This window comes from Rhipicephalus sanguineus, chromosome 6 (genome assembly GCF_013339695.2).
Source record: "Rhipicephalus sanguineus isolate Rsan-2018 chromosome 6, BIME_Rsan_1.4, whole genome shotgun sequence".
NCBI classification, from domain to species: Eukaryota; Metazoa; Arthropoda; class Arachnida; order Ixodida; family Ixodidae; genus Rhipicephalus; species Rhipicephalus sanguineus.
This window is the reverse complement of record NC_051181.1, coordinates 129,518,405-129,538,173: the sequence shown is the minus strand read 5'-3', so window position 1 is coordinate 129,538,173 and position 19,769 is coordinate 129,518,405. Positions and strand designations below refer to the sequence as shown.

Genomic DNA, 19,769 nt, shown 5'->3' with positions numbered 1-19,769 from the left:
TTTATGGCTGGTATGTGGAAAAGTTCTCGCCTTTCTCGCGTTTTCACCGGACTCTTTCTTTCAACATGGCGGGTGGCGAGTGTGCGAGACCTCAGGGGCAACCGCATTTAATGCGACAAGACCTCGACAAACTAGTGAGTGAACCTTTCGCGGTGTGTCTATCGCGAGAACACGCCTGTCCCGACCATCGAAAGTCGTGATCACGTATCCAGGGCGCTTCCTTCTACGCGCACGTGTTACCTGCATGTCGGCGCTGCCGGCTTGCCAAATGTGTCATTCGTAGGCCGGTGTTTTCCGTGATCATATGTTTCCGTACGCTCACCAATCTCGCCTCGAAGACCCGTGAGAAACGTCTAATCTGCACTTTCGTTCGTCGTTAAAACCGCGTTGCGAGTTTCCACCCCGTTTCGCAGCCTCAACTTTCTTTTTATTTCCAGAGTTCCGATGCATTCATTGCCCTGATTGTTGAGAACCCTGTTTTAACGACAGTCATTTAGGTCACGAACCTCCCTACGTCATCGTGTTTGTACAACTTAAACTTCGTCGTGTCACTGTACTTACAATCACTGTTTCTGCACTCCTGCCTTTCAGGACATCAATAAGTTGACACCGTTTACCCCTGAGGTGATCAGTAGGCAAGCAACTATTAACATAGGTAAGTATGTGTTGCCGCCGTTGTTTTATTGCTGTGTGCCTTTTAGTTGTTACGATTCGTGGTTCTGTAAACGACCGCTAAAAGGTTGCAGCGTATAGCTAAACCAGGTTGTTTTTGAACGCAGGAACGATTGGCCATGTGGCTCACGGGAAATCGACCGTCGTGAAGGCGATTTCTGGTGTACAGGTGAGGAAGACGCAGGAAATGCGACCAGTTGTTATTGTAGAACGTTGACGGCTGTAAATAATAAGTTCTGGCTTTTGGAGTATGACTAGTGGGGACGGAAGTATGCGTAAGGACAGTAAAAACTTTGAACAGCGGATGATGTAATGCAAAAAGCAGTGCGTGTTTGTCGTGAATAGTTCGTGTCTCAAGTAAGTCCGAGCAGTTTGTGTCGAATATGCCTGTGATAAAAGCCGGGTGTCCGCTTTGTTTGATTAGTAAACAAGCGAGAGAAGTGAAAGTTTAGCGCCTAGTATGTAGTGCTGTGCAAGGCAATACTTCCTTAGGTTTACATAACCAGTTTACCGATTAGTTTGTATCTCAAGTAAGTGCGAGCATTATGTGTGGAATGTTCCTGTCATAAAATCCGTGTGTCTATTTTGTGTGATTAGTAACATGCGAACAAAATGAAAGTAGAGTGCCGTATGGTACAATCATTTTTTAGGTTTACAAAACCAGTTAACCACGTGCTGTGGTGTCAACAAACATTATGCCATGTGGGAGCCATCATAAATGGCTGTCTTCTGTACTCAATAATTGCTCGTTATCTCAAATCAGTGTGCTAATGAAACATTCATGTTAAGCATATGGCAGTTCCATTCTAGCTTTGAAGTATTGCACCTGAAATGAAGAATTTTGCCTTGTGCGTGACACTTGTATCGGTTTAAATTATTGTTCACATTGCGGCAGTTTGGTGGCTTTATATGGCGGCTGGTAAACTCTGGGGAAGGATGAATGGTATTTGGTGTAGTTCATGACGAGACAGCTCTTATCTGTACAGCATGTTTTGCCTCACATTTCAAATACTGGAATAGGTAGTGGGCAAGTTAGTCTGCAACACTTAAGGCAAAAAGCTGCGTGTGCTAATTGGTTCATTTGCATAATGCACAGCAGCTTCAACATTAATCACAAGGCACAGAATTCGCATGGTGAGCGCCGTCTGTTTCACGTGCTGCAAGTCTGTCTCTCTAACATTGTAGATGCCACACTAGTCTCCAACACTCACTGCAGTTCAAAAGCTGTGAAAAATGAGAGTAAGCTATGAATGTCCATTGTTTATGTTTTCCTTCCTTCCCACTTAGACTGTCAGATTCAAGAATGAACTGGAGCGTAACATCACAATCAAACTTGGTTATGCTAATGCTAAGGTAAGCAATGTGCTTGTTTTCATGTGGCCCAGTGGGAAATGCTAATGCATGCAATGATCTATTGCTTCCACCTCCTCCTTTTTAAAGTGATTGTTTTCTCTTTACATTAGCGTGCATTCAATAGCACATGCAAAACTTGTGATTCCAAGAGGTAGCATGTACAGCACGCTAGGAAACATGTGATTCTGGCCATTGTATAGTTATGCATTATATGGGATCATGCAGATTTTGTCATATGATCCATGAAAGGTTTCAAAGGTGTTCAAACCATCTGAAAGCCCATACAAACATTATGGAAGGGTGTTACAATAAATCAAGGTTAATTGCAGCACACATTCTGACAGTGCATATGTTTAACCCATATATGCCCAAACTCAGAAAAATTGGCAAAACAAATATTTTTTTTTTGCAAAAAGTGTACTTCTACCCTCAAAAAAAAGCACAACTTCTTTTTTTACTGCCAGGTAAACGCAACACTGTTTTTGGGTGTGGTAAGCCTTGAAACATTTCACGTGCAGACTGCCATTGCACTTCTTCCTCTGCATGACGTCTTTTATACAAAGCACGCGTTTGCCTGGAGAAAACGGTCGGCATTTCACGTGCACTTCTTCCGCTTCATGACGTCTTTCACACAAATCACGCGTGTGCCCGGAGAAAGCGGTCAACACGTGGCAGCATGAAAAGCAAGCATTGTAGGCTTGCACACGTTGAGAATGAGGCCTGCTTGATGTGCTGTAGATGGCACTAGTCATCAGCTAAAGAAATAGTGATGTTAGAGTGCATCAATAAAGCGTCCTATATGTACGACACTGGGCATAATGGGTTAAGCAAAATAAGAATAGAAACACCTAAACAAATCTCACAGCACTACATTCAACTCTATCTACCCTTTTGTTTGCTCACCATGCACGAAAGTTGAGGTAACGTAAAAAACAAAAACATGGACAACATCAGCACACTAGTGTTTTCCACGATTACCCAATACTGGTGCAGCTTTATAGCTTAACCACAAACGAATTCAGTTTTCTCACTCTGCAATGAATTTTTTTTTTTCGCTTCACACGCATGTAATGATATCTTGATTTATCATAAGCAAAACGTTATCTCCAGCTTAGCATGTTAGGTGCTGCGCTGCTAAGCTTGATGGCGCACATTGGATTCCCAGCCACAGTGGCCGCGTTTTAGTCGGAGAAAAATGCAAAGAACACCTGTGCTTACATTTAGGTCAGTTAAAGAACCCCAGGTGTAAAACCATGGAAATTCTCATTCAAAATGTTATTTCCTTGTTATGCAGATATACAAGTGTGACGACGAGAAGTGCATTCGTCCAGCATGCTATCGATCGGCCGGCAGCAGCAAAGAGGATGACTTTCCTTGCGACCGGCTCGGCTGCAACGGCCGGTTTAGGTTGCTGAGGTAAGTCACGATGCGGGCTGCATCATGTCCTTTTCTTTTCGGTGCTCTTTTACCCCGAGAATAGTGCTAGATAAGCCAAGAGCTCTTATACAGAACGACAAACATAAATGACTCATTTTACTGTGAAAAATTCGTAAACAGGGGGCGTGTGCTGGAGCTCAAAACTTTTGCTATGTTTCAAACTATGTTTTTACTATGAGCTCAAGCATTTTACTATCTAGCTTTTCTTTATCATAAGCAGTGAAAAATCTTGCAAGTGGTTGCATAGATCTGAGCACTTATTTCAAGGCAGTTAGGTCAGTTAAAGAACCCCAGGTGTTCATAATTAATCTGGAGTCCCTCACTGCAGCGTCCTGTCTCACGTAACCCTGAATTGCCTGGATTGCTGCCCTCAATTTCGATGATTAATATCTCCAACTACATGTTCACTTTTGAGATTTTTTTAAAATGGGTATGCCAAAAATTGAATGAGATACCTTGGACAGTGACGTGTACAACAGAAACCCGCTGCTAAGTTTTTTGGACCTGGGAAACGTTGCATTCGATGAAAAATTTTTTAATATAGAGGTCTTTTTTTGTGTGTGCTAAACAGCACACACTAAACGCAAAGAATGAGCGGTCCAATGGGGCACATGGGAGGACTTGGCTTTTTTTTTTTTTACCAAATTCTGCTGCGACACGCATTTTTTCAAAATTAGTCACGTGAGCTTTCCTGTCTGATGTAACCCTGAATTGCCTGGATTGCTGCCCTCAATTTTTGCGTTTAGTGTGTGCTAAACAGCACACACTAAACGCAAAGAATGAGCGGTCCAATGGGGCACATGGGAGGACTTGGCTTTTTTTTTTTTTTTTTTACCAAATTCTGCTGCGACACGCCTTTTTTCAAAATTAGTCACGTGAGCTTTCCTGTCTGATGTAACCCTGAATTGCCTGGATTGCTGCCCTCAATTTCGATGATTAATATCTCTAACTACATGTTTACGTTCGAGCTTTTTTAAAAATGGTTAGGCCAAAAATTGTCACGCCCTACAACTTTTCTATATAAACAACTGCCCTCGAGTTACTAATTAAAAAGTTAATGAGTTTTTGTTAATTACTTATTTCAGTGTTACTTTAGGAGCGGGAAAATTTTTCCGCCTCAGTGTAGAGTTCGTTTGTGAAGATGACAGAGGCCTGACTGTCATAGCATTTTTATTAAAAATCTGTATTGTATTAAAAAAAAAACACCCTGTATATTGCACATAGCACACATTTCATATGACATTTGTATGTGTTATTATGTACGTACTAGGTTGGTCTGTGCGGTAGTAGGTACCGTAGAATTGCCTTTCAATGTTGCATTGGTAGCTTTCTTGTGCTTGTTATTTTGTTTTCCATCTATTCTTATCACTGCTTTGAGCGTTTACACTCGCAACTCCCTTTAATAATACTGATTGCCCTGTGTAACTACCTTTAATGGATCCTTGTTTAATCATGCTTAACTGCTTTTGTTTACGTAACTCTTTTTTTTTAAATCCTGTTCTATTTCTTTGTGCAGGCATGTCTCCTTTGTCGACTGTCCTGGCCATGACATTTTGATGGCTACCATGTTGAACGGTGCAGCTGTCATGGATGCTGCTTTGCTTCTGATTGGTCAGTTTCTTGCTTCCAATTGATCCTTTGAGCATTAGTTAAAGGTTACAAAAATTTGTCAAAAGCATCGTAACCTTTTAGTTTGTGTAGTTCAATCCTGTGATTCTGAAAAATGACAGCTGCATGTTAAATGTAACATGAAAGAAAAAAAAGTGATGGTTTACCTTTCATTGGTGTAACAGTGTAACAGAACGTGTCTTTCACAGCACACTCACCTTTGTTAACTTGCAATGAAGCACTGTGTACAGCTGTTATCAAAAGTATGTGAAGCAGTAGGCTTGTGCGAATACTAAATTTTAGGTTCAAAGCAAATTTGAAGCAAATAGTGATTTGGTCGAATAATTTCGAATCGAATTCGAATAGTACATATCGCATATTATATAAAAAAAAATGAGCATATTTGTCATGACCCAATTAACCTGCACAATATTTCTTAAAATTGAAACAAGGCATGTGCATTTGTCGTTCTTCTTGGTTCAAAGGGAAGTGGGAGCAACTTTGAATAGTAGCAGGATTTGACTTTTGGTAGAATGCAAGTGATAACCTGTAAAATAAGTTACGTTTTAAAATTTACCATACTTAGAGCATATAGGCCAGTATAACGAGCCTTTAAACTTTAAGATAATGAATCGATGCGAGGTTAATTTGTTCATTTAACCTTGAAGTGGGGCTTCGCAGCAGCGCGTATTTTCTCTGGAAAGGTGTAGTCACTGCATAGTACCACTCCACTGCAGTGAAACCGCCTTTACAGGGGGTTACATGTGGTTTATATATGTCCATTCATTTCGAATACTGTATTATTCGTTCGAATATTTGAACTGCTCGAACATTCACACAAGCCTATGAAGCAGGGTTTATATCAGAAAGCAACTTCCTGGGAGCTTGGGCTGATAATCTGGCGAATGCACTGTGATGACTTCAACGCAAGTTGGGACTGCAGTCCTTGGTTTCAGGTTGCATGCCAAGACATTTAGGAAATCACTTTTTATTGCGATAGCAATTATATGGACAGTCTCGGCTGGAAAATGTCCGTCCCCGTCGCCGTCATTCACCGTATATGTATAAGTATGTATATATATAGAAAGGCCACAAAGAAAAATAATTAAGAAATTATTTCCGACGCGCGGAATCGAACGGGCGACCTCTCGCTTTGCAGCCCGCCGCGTTAGACGTTAGGCCACGACAGCACCGTCTCTCAGCCTGCTAATGGCGAGCTATTTATATACACCATGTAATTCAGCATGCTTTCTTAGTGGCCACATAGATGGCGCGACGTGCGCGCGTGTTGCGCGCTTTAAAGATCGTCGCCCCGCCCCTGCGAACGCCGTTGCTGTTCGCTCTACAGGGCGTCGTCGCTTTCGTGCGCTTATCTCAAGGAAAGAAGGGACGGCCGGTGGGGTGCTTCGCTTCGCTCGCTGCAGCGGCCGCGTTTGCGAAAGGAGCGCGCTGTTCAAACAGAAATAACTAACAACTGTGACAATTAGTTCGCGCTCGTCTTGTGTGTACCTGTTCGTTTGTTTCGTGCGTCCTGCTTTATGTATGAGCAGTGCGCTTCAAGTGTCGAGCTGTGACGCATTAGTTCGCGCTCGTCCTGTGTGCGTTCTTTTCGTGCGTCCTTTGGGCTCGAGCGATGCGCTGGCAATTTCGAGCTGCTTTCCGTTCTTCGCGTTACATTACAATTTATTGCTATCGCAATCATTGCTTCGCCGTTGCGGCGAAACTGTGACTTTTTTGTCTGCAGAACTTACGGTCTGCATAATTTGGTTAATTAGTGTACATAATAACACTTTGGTGAAAGAACCAATACAGTAAAAGCTCGTTAATTCAGATTTCTAGGGACCGGAAAAAATGTCCGAATTAACCGAATGTCCGAATTATCGAATGGTCAAAATAAACACAATAAATGCAAGAGTTTTTTCAACATACCTTTACTTTACAAAGTAATCACGGATGCGTGTCTGTTTTCGAGCAGAAATTCGCGCGGACACAATTTTTCTGAGCCCTTCAAGGTGCTCAGCAGCTCGCATGCTGTCTGCAGTGCCAAAACAAAGTTCTTCAAGGACGACGAGGGCCTCCGCGACTTCCCTCACAGTGCAAGGGGGCACGTGTGGCTCATGGTGTGGCTGCTCCTCTTCAGGCTCTTCGTTCTCGGATTCGTTGCAATGCATCACTTCCTTGATGATGTGCTCATCAGTCAGACAGCCGGCAGTGGCAACGCCATCAACAATGCCGATATAATCCTCTAGTGTCACTGCATCAGGCATAACACTTCCGAAATCCTGCCCATCGTCGGCACCGTCGTCCGGCGACACTTCGGCATCGCTGGAGTCGGGTGCAGCAAAGCCACTGTGCCTGAAACAGTTGGCAATGGCGTGCGCAGGTGTGTTCTGCTACACATACGGAAGAATGCTAACTGCGCTCAGGAAACTCACGTCGTATTGTTTGCCGACGTCATGGCACAGGAGCAACTTCTTGTCGGCAGAGCCCATTTTTCAGGGCACGCAAAATTTCTACTTTGGTGGTGAAGTCCTTGGCCTCGTACTTGGGCCGCTTCGCCGGCATTGCCATCGCGGAGAGTGCGTTCACACGAAAAGTCAGCACAAAAGCACCAGCAACAATCAAGCTAAAGGAGCCGTACTTTATCGTTCCTCGATAAAACAGCGTTCAACGATGCAGCACACCAACGGGAACAAAGCAATAAAATGGCACCGCCAACAACACACGCGAAGAAAAGCCGTTCAACCAGTCTCAAGTCAAGCCAAGTCGACAATTCATGTCCATGGCGATGCTGCGTTTGAGCTTCACTTTTGTTCCGAATTGTTCTTTTTTCGTTTTCGAGCCTCGCCAGCGGCCCGAAAGTCGCCGAATTATCCGATTTGCGGTCAAATCTGTCCGAAATAACGAGCGCTCAGTCTCATAGAGTGATGCGTATATTTACAGGGACCAGATGACGTGTCCGAATTAACGAGAGTTGAATTAACGAGCTTTTACTGTATTATTGCAGCTGCTCTTTCAGTGCAGTAGACTCTCATTAAATAGAACAGGAGTTCCGTTCACGGAGAGATGAACTGGCGTGCAGAATTCAAGTACAAAACCAACCAGTTTAGAGGAAATTATTCCATTTGAGCAGCAGTTCCTTTTAAACGATTTCTGTTTACTGAGCGTCTACTGTAATTTGGTTTTAATTGGAACGCCTAGAAACAGTGTTATTTGCAAGGCTACGGGGCAACAGAAAAAAAAAAAGCTGCTATTCAATGTTTTTAACAGACCAGCTCATGTTACACTAGTATGCCACTTGAATTGCCTTTATTCTTTTTTTCTTTATTATTCACAATAAACTAACAGCACGAACGGCATTATTGCGAGGGGCATTATATGCTATAAAACAAATCAACAGTCTTTTGATTCACAACCTCAAGTGTTAAAAAGTTCCAGTCAGATATTGCGCGTGGAAAGAAAGAATATTTAAAAAGATCTGTCCTGGGGAGATACCCCTGAACTTTGGACGGATGATCTCTTCGGGATGAGGAATAATGCGGGAGATGCAGGATATAAAGATGCCGTCATCCCATGCACCCGCCATGGTGGTCTAGGGGTTATGGTGCTCGACTGATGACGTGAAGGTCGCGGGATCGAACCCCGGCCGCAGCGGCAGCATTTTTCATGGAGGCAAAAATACTTGAGGCCTGTGTACTTAGATTCAGAATATACATTTTGAAGATAAATGACCCAGGAATACTATAAAAAATAATAAATGTTCTACACAATGTTTCTATCAATATAGACAAAAATATCTGAACCGAGATACTGCTTCGCTGCTCGTGCAATGCGGTGAAGCATTTCCTGGTTTTTCATGAGACACAGGTGCGCTTGAGCGCTTTTCGCACAAATTTTTTGTTTTTTTGCTGGTGTTCCAATATAGATGGATGCCAGCAATGTGAACGACACCCATATAAATCAGATGTGCAATAAACTTCACCAGTTCTTCTGGCGTCACCTCTTTCGATGAGCCACCTCTCTCCGCATAGGTTGGCATTCCAAGATATGCATCCAAGCATATTTATTCGTAATTTTGCAGATAATATCGAGAAAAAAAGAACAAGATCACACACAGTCCTAAAACGTCTCATGCTGCTCTGTAGTGCGGGGGCGAGATCTGCTGCAGCGGCCTTGTCATGAGGAGAAGCTTTGCAGCCGGTGCCAGCACATCGCGCCGCAGTGACGTGTGGACTTCGCACGCAACCAAAGTAGCTTTAAGGTTGTGCGCAAAGGTCAGCAGCTAAGCACGCGCACCGGAGGAGTGCATTTTCCCAACAACACACGCACATTGGTTTGCACAAAGGTCTGTCAAGAATAACTATGTTGCTAAAACGGGCAAATTCAAACTGATTATGAAAGTTCAGCGGCTGGACTACCTACTAGTAGGAGGTGCAAGGTGCACATGAAGCAAATTCAACATGCCAAAATCGACGATTCAAAGCATCGATCACCGGCCTATTCAAATCGACCACTGGTGATCGATTTGAATAGGCGCGGTAACAATAAAGTTAAACGCCAACAAATATAAGATGCCATGATCCCAGTTTGATTCTTGTATATATTGAGTAAGATAGCTCGAGGTGTCAAGCTTTTTTACTCAATCAGGAAGTCCATATGGATAATTCAAGTTTTTTCGAACCAGTTTCTTTTTTTATACGTGGGCTATAAATCTTTCACAGACTGCAGTGCGCTTCAGCATAATGATAATGTTTTTTTTTGTTGTTGTTTTTTTGTGACAGTAGGGCACTGCGATGCCGTAGCTTTTTCTTCCATATTTGTAATTCCTTGCAACTCGCTTATGGCTGCTTCACGACGTGACATTGCATGACGTTGTCGCTCCCTTCTGACAGCTGGCAATGAGTCGTGCCCACAGCCGCAGACCTCGGAGCACTTAGCCGCCATTGAGATCATGAAGCTCAAGCACATCCTAATCCTTCAAAACAAGATCGACCTTGTGAAGGAGTCTCAAGCCAAGGAGCAGTATCAGCAGATCCTCAAGTTTGTGCAAGGTAGGCGTCAAAAACTCTTAGCTTTCCATATGGCGATGACGGCTTCTGTGTGTTAATGTATTTGGACGATTCTAATGCACACTTTTTTTCGTTAAACGTTACCCTCATATTTGTGTGTGCGTTACAATCTAGCTCAAAAGTGAAATCCGCATCAAGCTTTTTTTTTTCAATTTCCTTAATGTGAAATTACCTCCGCATTACAACAGGGGGCCGCTAGAATCATGCAAATACGGTATTCCTTCACATCAAAGGGACACAAAGAACTAACAATTGTTCACTTGAGTATTGAAGTATTCTTTCAGGAACGTGAACATTTTTTGACCGTGTAACACATTCAGAATGTAGCACAAATGGCTACGTATTGTAAAGACTCAATATAAATCGCTAAGTGCAGTTATACAAAATAACAGCATTAAAATAGAAAACTGAGCTAGTTGGTTAGTGTTCATAGTTTGGTTTGTGCAGCATTCGCAAAAAGGACAACGGACGAAGAAGAGGAAGTACATTGGGGTACCACGCATTTCTTTTTCATCCATAGTCCTTTTGACACTGCGCAAACCACATCATGAACATTTGTATGCACATGAGGCATTTGTATGCCTCGGTTGCACTGTACAGAGGCTACTTAAAGGGACACTAAAGGCAATTATTAAGTCGACGTTGATTGTTGAAATAGCGGTCCAGAAACCTCGTAGTGCTACTTTTATGCCAAGGAAGTGCTTATTTTGAAATAAAATCACGTTTTAGTGGTCCGCATCGCGTTAGCGCACTTGAAATCACCCGCCTGAAAGCGGTATTTCGTACGTCACTGTTGTCATGCCTAACGTTGCCCGCCTTTACTGCGCGGCAGCGTGCACTGGTTGCGTGCACCATTCGGGCATCTGGCAACATCACATGCATGCGGCATTTTGTCGAACTTTCTGTCGGAGCGACTTTCACGAGCATGCAAAACACACGCAGCAGTACGCAATACCGAAACTACCACTGAGACGCGACCGCATGAGTGAAGCAGGGCGCCGGGCGAAGCGCAGTTCAGCGAAAACATAATTTTGAACCACGCGCACCGTTCCCCATGGCAACACCAAAGAGGTTCTTTTTTCCATGAATCAAACAGAAACGAACAAGCAGCATTTTATTACGTCTCTTGATGCACGGAAGGTTCTTTTTTTATTGCAGCTAGTTTGATTACTAGTGATTAATTGTATTCAGACTCTCCCATGTCATATGTCCCACTTGTGGCGCTCATCGTGTGATACATTTAGCTTAATTTCTCGGTAAGTAGGGCACTGCTGTTGATAATACTGCCGTTTTAGACGTTGTCATACATTGAGCTTTCACTGTGACATATATTGTTATTTGCCTTTAGTGTCCCTTTGATGACGCAATATACCATTTTGCAACTTTCTGCACAAATTTTGAAGCAATATTCCTACTCAAATCGTAAGCGGCATGATAGATTCTGTCACTGTATGATAAATGCTTTTTTCACTTCCATCAACATTTGATGATTTGATGGTGGTTGTCAGTTCATTGAACAGGAATGAATCCGTCAAACTGAAATGATGTGGTTCTGCGCTGTTCTTTAGGAACTGTGGCGGAGGGTGCACCCGTGGTTCCCATTTCGGCTCAGCTGAAGTACAACATCGAAGTTATCTGCGAGTACATTGTCAAGAAGATCCCCATGCCCCTCCGGGACTTCGTCTCCGAGCCCCGCCTTATTGGTACGTACCTTCTGTGTTTCTTTCTTGGCTGTGCTCTCAAATTCGTGCCACACTACTTTGGATTCGTATTCACCGAGCTTATGGTCAGGAATTTGCAGAGGAGGTGCTTTTTAAGGGGGACGTGCCTTTCGGTGCCAGCTTTCTTGTTTCTTGATAAAGGTTGATGAAAATTTTCACAAAGATTAAGAACGGCTCTCTGATACTTCCATGAAAATTTCAAAATGATATCTTAAAGTTTTTGTTGGAAAGAATATTTCTCCTTTGAACCTCGTGGAGCAGCTAAAAGATTTACACAACGAGGTAAAGCGTTTGTCAGATATTGTACGTACAGCCAAAGGTATGTAGAGGGATGGGAAATTCTTTAAATTTGCAGTACTTTTTGAAATTACAGTAACTGAAACCACAGAACTTAGGATACGTTGCCTTTCTGAATGCCCCACGGCATTTGCTGAAGTGTATAGTGACTCATGGTGCTGTAAACACACCGTACTGCTGAGCATGTCACTGAGGAGATGACATTTTATGAAATTCTTCAAAATAATACGGTGCCTTGCTAATGTCATTTATGCTTCTGGACAAGTGTGTAGTACATCGGGCAAGCTCGTGTTATTGGCTGTTAGGAGGTGTTAACTTATGTGTTTTATGTTCATTTGCATGTGCTTTTCATTTTTATAATTGCCACAGTTATTAGATCATTTGACGTGAACAAGCCCGGCTGCGAAGTCGACGACCTCAAAGGTGGCGTTGCTGGTGGCTCCATCTTGAGAGGAGTGCTGAAGGTAAGACGTATGTGCCTGTTAGAGAGCGTGTAATAGCTTGATTTTAGTTTAGTTAATTGGGGTGAACAGGTTTTAGGAACAAATTAACGCCGAGGAAATGTTCTTGCACGTGAGTGTCTGATGCATACATTGTTCATGGCTTTGGTACTGCATACCGAAACGCAGGCAGTCATGATCGCCGATGACAGTGCCACGCTTCAAACCTAAACGGGTTGCCTGTAGGATAGCCCCGTTGAGTAGTCCCATTAGGTATCTACAGTGGACTCTCAGTAAGGAGAAGTCTCTTAAATGGAATTGCTGCTTGAAAGGAACAACTGCGTCTGATATGATTGGTTTTGTACTTGAATTCTGCGCCCCTGTTCATCTCTCAGTAAACGGAACTCCTGTTAATTGGAACATACTTTACTGGTCCCTTCGAGTTCCACTTAACAAGGGTCCACAGTATTTTGAACAAACCACAACCACTCAGTAAAAAGAGCAACAAAAGTGAAATCAAACTTGGCTGATGGTAGTGAAGTCGCTACTGAAAAAGTGCAGATAGCAGTGACTTCTTCTCGGCTCTGGGCTTGCTTACGGCAATAGTAGCTAGCTGTTACAGCAAACACCATCGCCTATGCATGCAGTGTTGTCCTTGCATGCATCAGTACACGTTGACCCCTGTAGCGCCGGAGATCTGAAGCTTGTTCGGGAATTTGATCTGGTGGTCCATTATCAACGGCAGCACATCTGTCACTTCTGTGAGGGAGAATGAAAGCTGGAACACTGAATTCGTCTAACTGCTATGTTTTGTTTCTGGCCTGTATTATTGTTTGCGCCTGCTGTATACGTATATGTTTTTCTGGATGGCAATCTCTTTCTCTTTTTTCTTGCCAGGTGGGCCAGGAGATTGAGGTGCGGCCTGGCATCGTGTCCAAGGATGACGAGGGAAAGCTGCTCTGCAAGCCCATCTTCTCCCGCATCCTCTCTCTCTGCACAGAGCAGAACGACCTCATGTACGCCGTACCCGGAGGTCTCATTGGTGCGTACTCCATTTCTTCGTGCCTTACTTCGTTGCTCCATGGATATGAGAGACGTGTGGTTCTGTGCACGCATGGTAGGCGTGGGCACCAAGATCGACCCGACCCTGTCGCGAGCCGACCGCATGGTGGGCCAGGTGCTGGGAGCCGTGGGTGCCCTGCCGGACATCTACATCGAGTTGGAGATCTCGTACTTCCTGCTCAGGCGGTTGCTTGGTGTGCGCACAGAGGGTGACAAGAAGGGTGCCAAGGTGAGGCCACGACGGAGTCCAGTGTACCACAGCTGAGGGGAAGGCAAGCATGCGTGCATGGTAGAGGTGGGAGGGAGAGAGGAGTGAAAGGGGGGTAGGAGAGAAGCTGTGTGGTGATGTTTGTTGCGGCTTAGCGCATGGCCAGCTGGCGAACGTATATGGCTGGTCGCTTTGTGTTGACTCTCTTCCTGCATGCATAGTCTTGGCATTTCCATTACCACATATGCAGGGTCGCTGTAGTCACCGCCTCATGTACTTTGTTTCAAGAATATCTTGTATCTTTGTATCTTGTATTGTGTGCATTGTGCTCTTATTTATTGTTTCTTTTTATAACCGTCTACATTTATTAGTCACGCCTGTTCAAAGAAACCTTTGTTGGAAGTTTGTGCTTGTGCACATTTCATATTTCTGGGTCCTTGCACACTTTCATTTGGCGCGAAACAACGTTATGGTTAACTCAAAGTACACATGGAAGGAAGAAGCGATGCAGTGCGACTAAGTATGAGAAATTTTGCTCGAAGTAACCCTCGAGGAGTTAAGACTTCCAAGTTCGCCAGAGTTTTTCCACATGAAACATTTTTGGGCCCACCCACACAGCTCACATTGCCCATCAGTTTGAATTGAGAGATTTTGTACGATCGAGATGGTACTGTAAATCACCTGCGCAATCTCAATCGAGTGATTTTCACCCGCAGGTGCAAAAGCTGTCCAAGAACGAAGTTCTGATGGTGAACATTGGCTCGCTTTCCACGGGAGGCCGTGTTCTGGCCGTGAAGGCAGACTTGGCGAAGATCAGTTTGACCAGTCCGGTCTGCACCGAGATTGGCGAGAAGATTGCCCTCAGCAGACGAGTCGAGAAACACTGGAGGTGAGAGTGACAGACTCTACCCGTAGCCGGAACTACAGTGGCTAGAATACTAGAAGTGTGATCACCGCCAAGCGGCTGCAATGGGAGGTAGTGAAGCCGCCTTACGATGTTTCCGCTAGGTGGCGCGCGCTGTCGTATACACGTCAGGCTCTCAGGCTGAACACGTTGTTCAACGCTGCAACTCGCCGGTCAAACGTGATTCTTTTGCATGTTTACGCTGTTCTTTCGTGCTGCATTTGCTGGTCGGACAGCCTTGTCATGTTTACGTTATGTCTTTTGCGGGGTGTGTGCCACGAGCAGACGTCAGAGCCACCGTTTTGTGCCCAGATGCTCAACTGGGTAGAAATCGTGCAAGCAGAAGCATTCATTGCTTGGAGTCCCGAAAGACGACCATTTGTTCCAGCAGTGGCAGCGTAATATACCAAGAGCAGACAAGCCTTTGGAAAAAAATGCTGTCGTTCCAATCGCCAAGATCCAATCGAAAAGCTATTCGGCATAATTCGTCAGTTATCCGGGTGCAATGATCATTCCACATCGACCCAGTTCCTTACTGCCGTGAATTCCCTTAGCTTTTACAATTTGGTAAAAGCAGCAGGCACGGGCAACTGTGCAGGTGACATACTTACGTCATTAGTTGGAACTGATGAAGTGGCCATCCATGTCTACAATTTACTGGACACTGGAAACCTGGACGAATGTTCAAGTCTACTACAGGCATCGACTCTCCTTTCTGACCATGTGTATCCTGTGCAAGTCAGTGACGGAAGACTGGTGTACTATTTGGCCGGCTATGTGGCACGGAGGAAAGTTATGGCAACGAAATGCCGGGACTGTTTTGAGCAGCTGCTCACATCCCTCGAGAACGCAGATAAGGATCTTGCGTCATTCACAGCATTCTGTGATGTTGGAGGGCTTTTGTACCTGTCACCGGAACTATTTTCATTTGTGGAGGCACTGGAGGACACATTCACATTGTTGTTCAGTTATAATAAGCTCCAAAGGGACACTATAGTTGAACTTCCTAACTCAATGCAGACCGTACCATCCGTAGGGTGCGACTTGCACAAGCAAGGTCTGACGAGCAACATATAATCAAGTTTTTTGTTCTCACACGGCTTCACTTCTTCACGAAACCTCTAAACCAACAGAAAAGTTCTGCAAGAGGAAGATAAAAGCACCTCAAGCTTCGAAGAGCGATGTCATGTGCGTCACCCTGTATGCTAGCTTTCTTCCCTACTTTGATGCCTCCCACTTTAAATAAAATGTGTGAGAAGAGTGAAATGCTCTCCGATTTTCTGTGCAGTTGTTAATTGAAAAATATTTCCAGTGTGAATACGCAAGAATAATTAAATCCTTAAGAACTATCTCATGCAAAATGTTAAGTATACTGTATAACAACATGAAGAAAATGAATATCAATGTCATGGTAGCATTTTTTTCGTGCTTCTTGAGGTTGCGTATAACCTTGTGAAATGGCAATCCCCTCAAAATGTTAATCGGTTACATTTCTCAGCATCAAGGAATGATCACAAGCAGTGGCAAGCTTAGCTGGCCGCGATGTTTGCGAATGTAAAGCTTCACTTATGATACTGTGCGTACGGTCATACCATACGCCGGTGATAATGTTTGATAATATCTGCCGCGAATTTCATTTATTTATGAGACACTTACGCCCAGCATTATAGTAGAGTAAATTTACGGCGCAAACAAAACCATATCCGCCACAAATCAGCCTTGACATGGCAGCTTCGCTGCAGTGAGCCGAGCGAGCGACGTGTAAGCTACAAGCAGCGCCACCTAGACAGCGCCGGTCGAGGCATTGGTGGAGAGCGTCAGCGCAGGCGGCGCGGTCTTCACACTTCCCTATTCTAGCCACTGTACCGGAACGTAACGCACCGCTCTTAGCAACTTGGTGTCGTATTTAGCCAGCGCCAACACAGACACAGTTGGTGATAGCAATTTTTGTCCGTGCTAAAGAACCAGAGGCGGTCGGAATTAATACGGAGCTCTTCGTTACCACTGTGCATGCTATCGCTTGTATTACAATGAATGATAGCTGCTGTATTTCATTTGGTAGCAACAAAAGCTTTCCTTGTTCTTTTTCGCAACAAGACGATTATCTTTGTATGTAAACTTTTCGCGCTGTGTAGATTAAGCTTATCGAGTGGCTGGTGACGTTGCTGCAGTAAAAAAAAAAATTCCTAGATCTGATTAAGCGTGCTCCTTAAGGGGAGACACTGGTCTGGGAGGCGGGAAAATTTTGAAAAAAACAATTTTCTGGAATATTTTTTTTGATAATCTAGAAGGTCTAAAAAAGTCATTTCCAAAATATTACAGACATGTAATGCATACTTGTCGAGTTATTTGGTCTTGAAGTCAGTTTCATGACCATTTTTGCTCGCCAAAGCACCTCAAAAAGTCCCATTCAATAGCGCACCGTGCAGGAACCACATTAAGTAGCACAGCCATTTTGGTCTCATTTGAAACGCACACTTTTCTATTAGCTGTTCCTAGCATAAGAACGCTTTTCATCTAGCAGAGGCGAAGCCATTGCGCTTTAAAAAAAAAAATGTGCTCGCACAGCATTGGTGCATTTCTATCACACGTGGTAAATTACTCCTTCCATCTTGGATACTTGAGGATGCTTCTGCTAGACAGTGGTGCATCGTCGCATTGTCCGCCATTTTGTGGAGATGCCTAACTGATGACAGTGCAATGGCAGGCAGTCGTTAGAAGTTCAGAATTGCTCATGCATTCGGGAGGAAGTGATATCGGCAGCTGCAAGAATGCAGCATATCACCAGCAGTACCAGAGTGAAAAGAAACCATACTAAGAAGAATAATGATGACTATGTTCCTGGTGGCTTCTACTATCCTAAGAACACCAATTTAGGCCTTTTCCAGTTCAAAATAAGTGCCCACCATGTTTCTAAACTTCTTTTTTCATTTTCTCAAAACCACATTTTTCATCACATTGTAGGCTGTTGCCCACAATATCTTTTGATGTAGCGGTCAAATTTTGATAATTTTTGCGGTATTTGAAAGCTTATGCATTGATTAGTGCAAGAAAACCAAGAAATTACAACATTTTTATTAATAACTGTGATTTAATTAGCAGTAAAATTAAGCAACAGTTTCTGATTTCTCATTAGTGTACTTGTTAAGGCTATAACTTTTGAATGGATACAGCTAAAAATTAAGTTATGGTTATGTTGCACTCTCTGGTCTTTATAGGATGCAGTGATATCAAATTCATAAAGGTATTTTGTGAGAAAGCTGTCAAAAGTCTGGGCAGAATGCAAGTGTATGGAACAGTCAATATCTTACAATCCGTGCACGATAGACAAAAAGTAATTGCATATTTGTTTTCAGCAGTCGAAAACACATATTGTGTGTAAATTTCAGCCAGAAATACTAAAAATTGAGACAAGCAGTTTTCAGACCAGTGTCTCCCCTTAAAGGACCCCTAAACCACTTCGAGTTCAAAGATGAGAGAGTGGTTTCTCTCTCGCCCTCACTACCCTTCCTACTGGCGCTAACTCCTCCTCGACACTTATTTCTTCATAAAACATGTGGACAATATCGGCACAAAGCGTTGTGCCTTGGGGTTTTGCGCTTTTCAGCTACACGCTGTTATTTCCACTTGCACAGTCGAAAACGCACAAAATGAAGTGAAATCACTAGATTGCGCACGATAACGGGCGTGTGACTGCACAGCAAAGCAGGTTAGGAGATAATTGACAACTGATATGATATTCCTCGTACGTGAACCAGTTGAGAGCTTATTTCCTCATGATGTCATACGAACGAACTGCTGACATTACGAATTGTGCTGAAAAGACTGGAAACACCAGGAGAAAATGACGCGCTTGTTCTTTGTATTTTTAAAAGTTGTTTAGGGCCCTTTAACAGTAATTTATTGTGCATGACGTCTGCTTGTGATTGGAGGTTTCCTTCTTGTTCATTAGTTTATCATTTGACGTTACAGTTAGGGTACTACTTTCTGTTACAGTTGTTGATTTCCTCCAGCAAGCTATTCATCGTTTTCGTTTCATTTCAGGTTGATCGGTTGGGGCCAGATTCGACGAGGCATCACTGTGAAACCAACTTCACAAGAGTGAGGTTTAAAGAAGAAAGTATCAGTTTAATGTCAGTTATTTTTTTTTCTTTGTTCACAAATAAACGTGACGAAAATGATCACTTTTAACTGCAATAGAAAACTGCACAACACTACAATATATAGTAATTACAATATATAATAATTCAAATCTAGTATATAATTGGTCACTACAAAATGTCCAAAGATGAATTTATGCACATTGCTTGTTAAACACCCCGATGTAATGGAAGTTGATCTCAAGCACTTTACTGTCTTCTTTGGCACGTAGAAACTTGTTAATGCTTACTGCTCTTAATGCAGCTGCAGCTAACAAATATGGTATGCACACACAAAATACTCTGCAGTGTCATGTTTTGAAGATGGCAATGATGCCACTGAGCACGGTGCACAGTGTTCCTAATACTTCTGGTTTGAAGCAGGTTACATGCTGAAACAGCAGTGCCGCTCACAAAATCTTTCTACAGAACATTCAAATAAATTTCCTGGATTCTTTAGCTCAGGCTAATTGTGCGGACCTACACAAATCCTCAATAGAGCTTGAAGAGATGTTCGGAAATCGGTATGAAATGGCATCATTCATATGCACCATCCTTGAATGTAGTATCCGCCATGGTAGCTTACCACCTAAGGTGTTCTGTCTTTAAGCTCGGGGGTGTGCGTTCAACATTAATAGGACCCACATGTCTTAAGATGGTTTATTCCTAAAGTTGCTACTTAGGCCTGTTAGTGTGCCATTGATACGTATTATGTTACATGCAGAAGACATGAACAGGAGCTTGTGTGCATTTTCCGTGTTCCTTATACCTGCCTGTGTCTTCTCTACGCAACGTAGCACATATCGACACATTGTGTATCCTCCACGACACCGATCCAATGAAAGACAGATGCATGCAA

The 19,769-nt window shown here is 43.4% G+C and overlaps 1 protein-coding gene across 2 annotated transcripts; it reads left to right on the top strand.

The window, feature by feature from the left end:
- Window positions 1-10: 10 nt before the first annotated feature.
- On the top strand, window positions 11-18,975 carry LOC119396398 (eukaryotic translation initiation factor 2 subunit 3, Y-linked). 2 transcript variants are annotated; one of them, XM_037663600.2, is made up of 13 exons: window positions 11-134; window positions 592-655; window positions 780-841; window positions 1,960-2,025; window positions 3,320-3,441; window positions 4,979-5,073; window positions 9,963-10,121; window positions 11,708-11,842; window positions 12,527-12,621; window positions 13,495-13,639; window positions 13,719-13,888; window positions 14,584-14,756; window positions 18,816-18,952. In XM_037663600.2, exons 1-13 carry the CDS (start codon window positions 66-68, stop codon window positions 18,874-18,876), a joined length of 1,416 nt encoding a protein of 471 aa, XP_037519528.1. In that variant the 5' UTR covers window positions 11-65; the 3' UTR covers window positions 18,877-18,952. The 2 variants fall into 2 exon arrangements, with proteins under 2 accessions (XP_037519528.1, XP_049273031.1); XM_049417074.1 differs by lacking the exon at window positions 13,719-13,888 and having other exon boundaries at window positions 18,816-18,975.
- Window positions 18,976-19,769: the final 794 nt, after the last annotated feature.

Excerpts from the sequence above, each read along its gene's own strand:
- LOC119396398 (XM_037663600.2), top strand. The coding sequence starts at position 66 with ATGGCGGGTGGCGAGTGTGCGAGACCTCAGGGGCAACCGCATTTAATG. Across the intron at positions 135-591 it reads GACAAGACCTCGACAAACTA|GACATCAATAAGTTGACACC; the intron begins GTGAGTGAACCT and ends CCTGCCTTTCAG. Across the intron at positions 13,889-14,583 it reads GTGACAAGAAGGGTGCCAAG|GTGCAAAAGCTGTCCAAGAA; the intron begins GTGAGGCCACGA and ends TTTCACCCGCAG.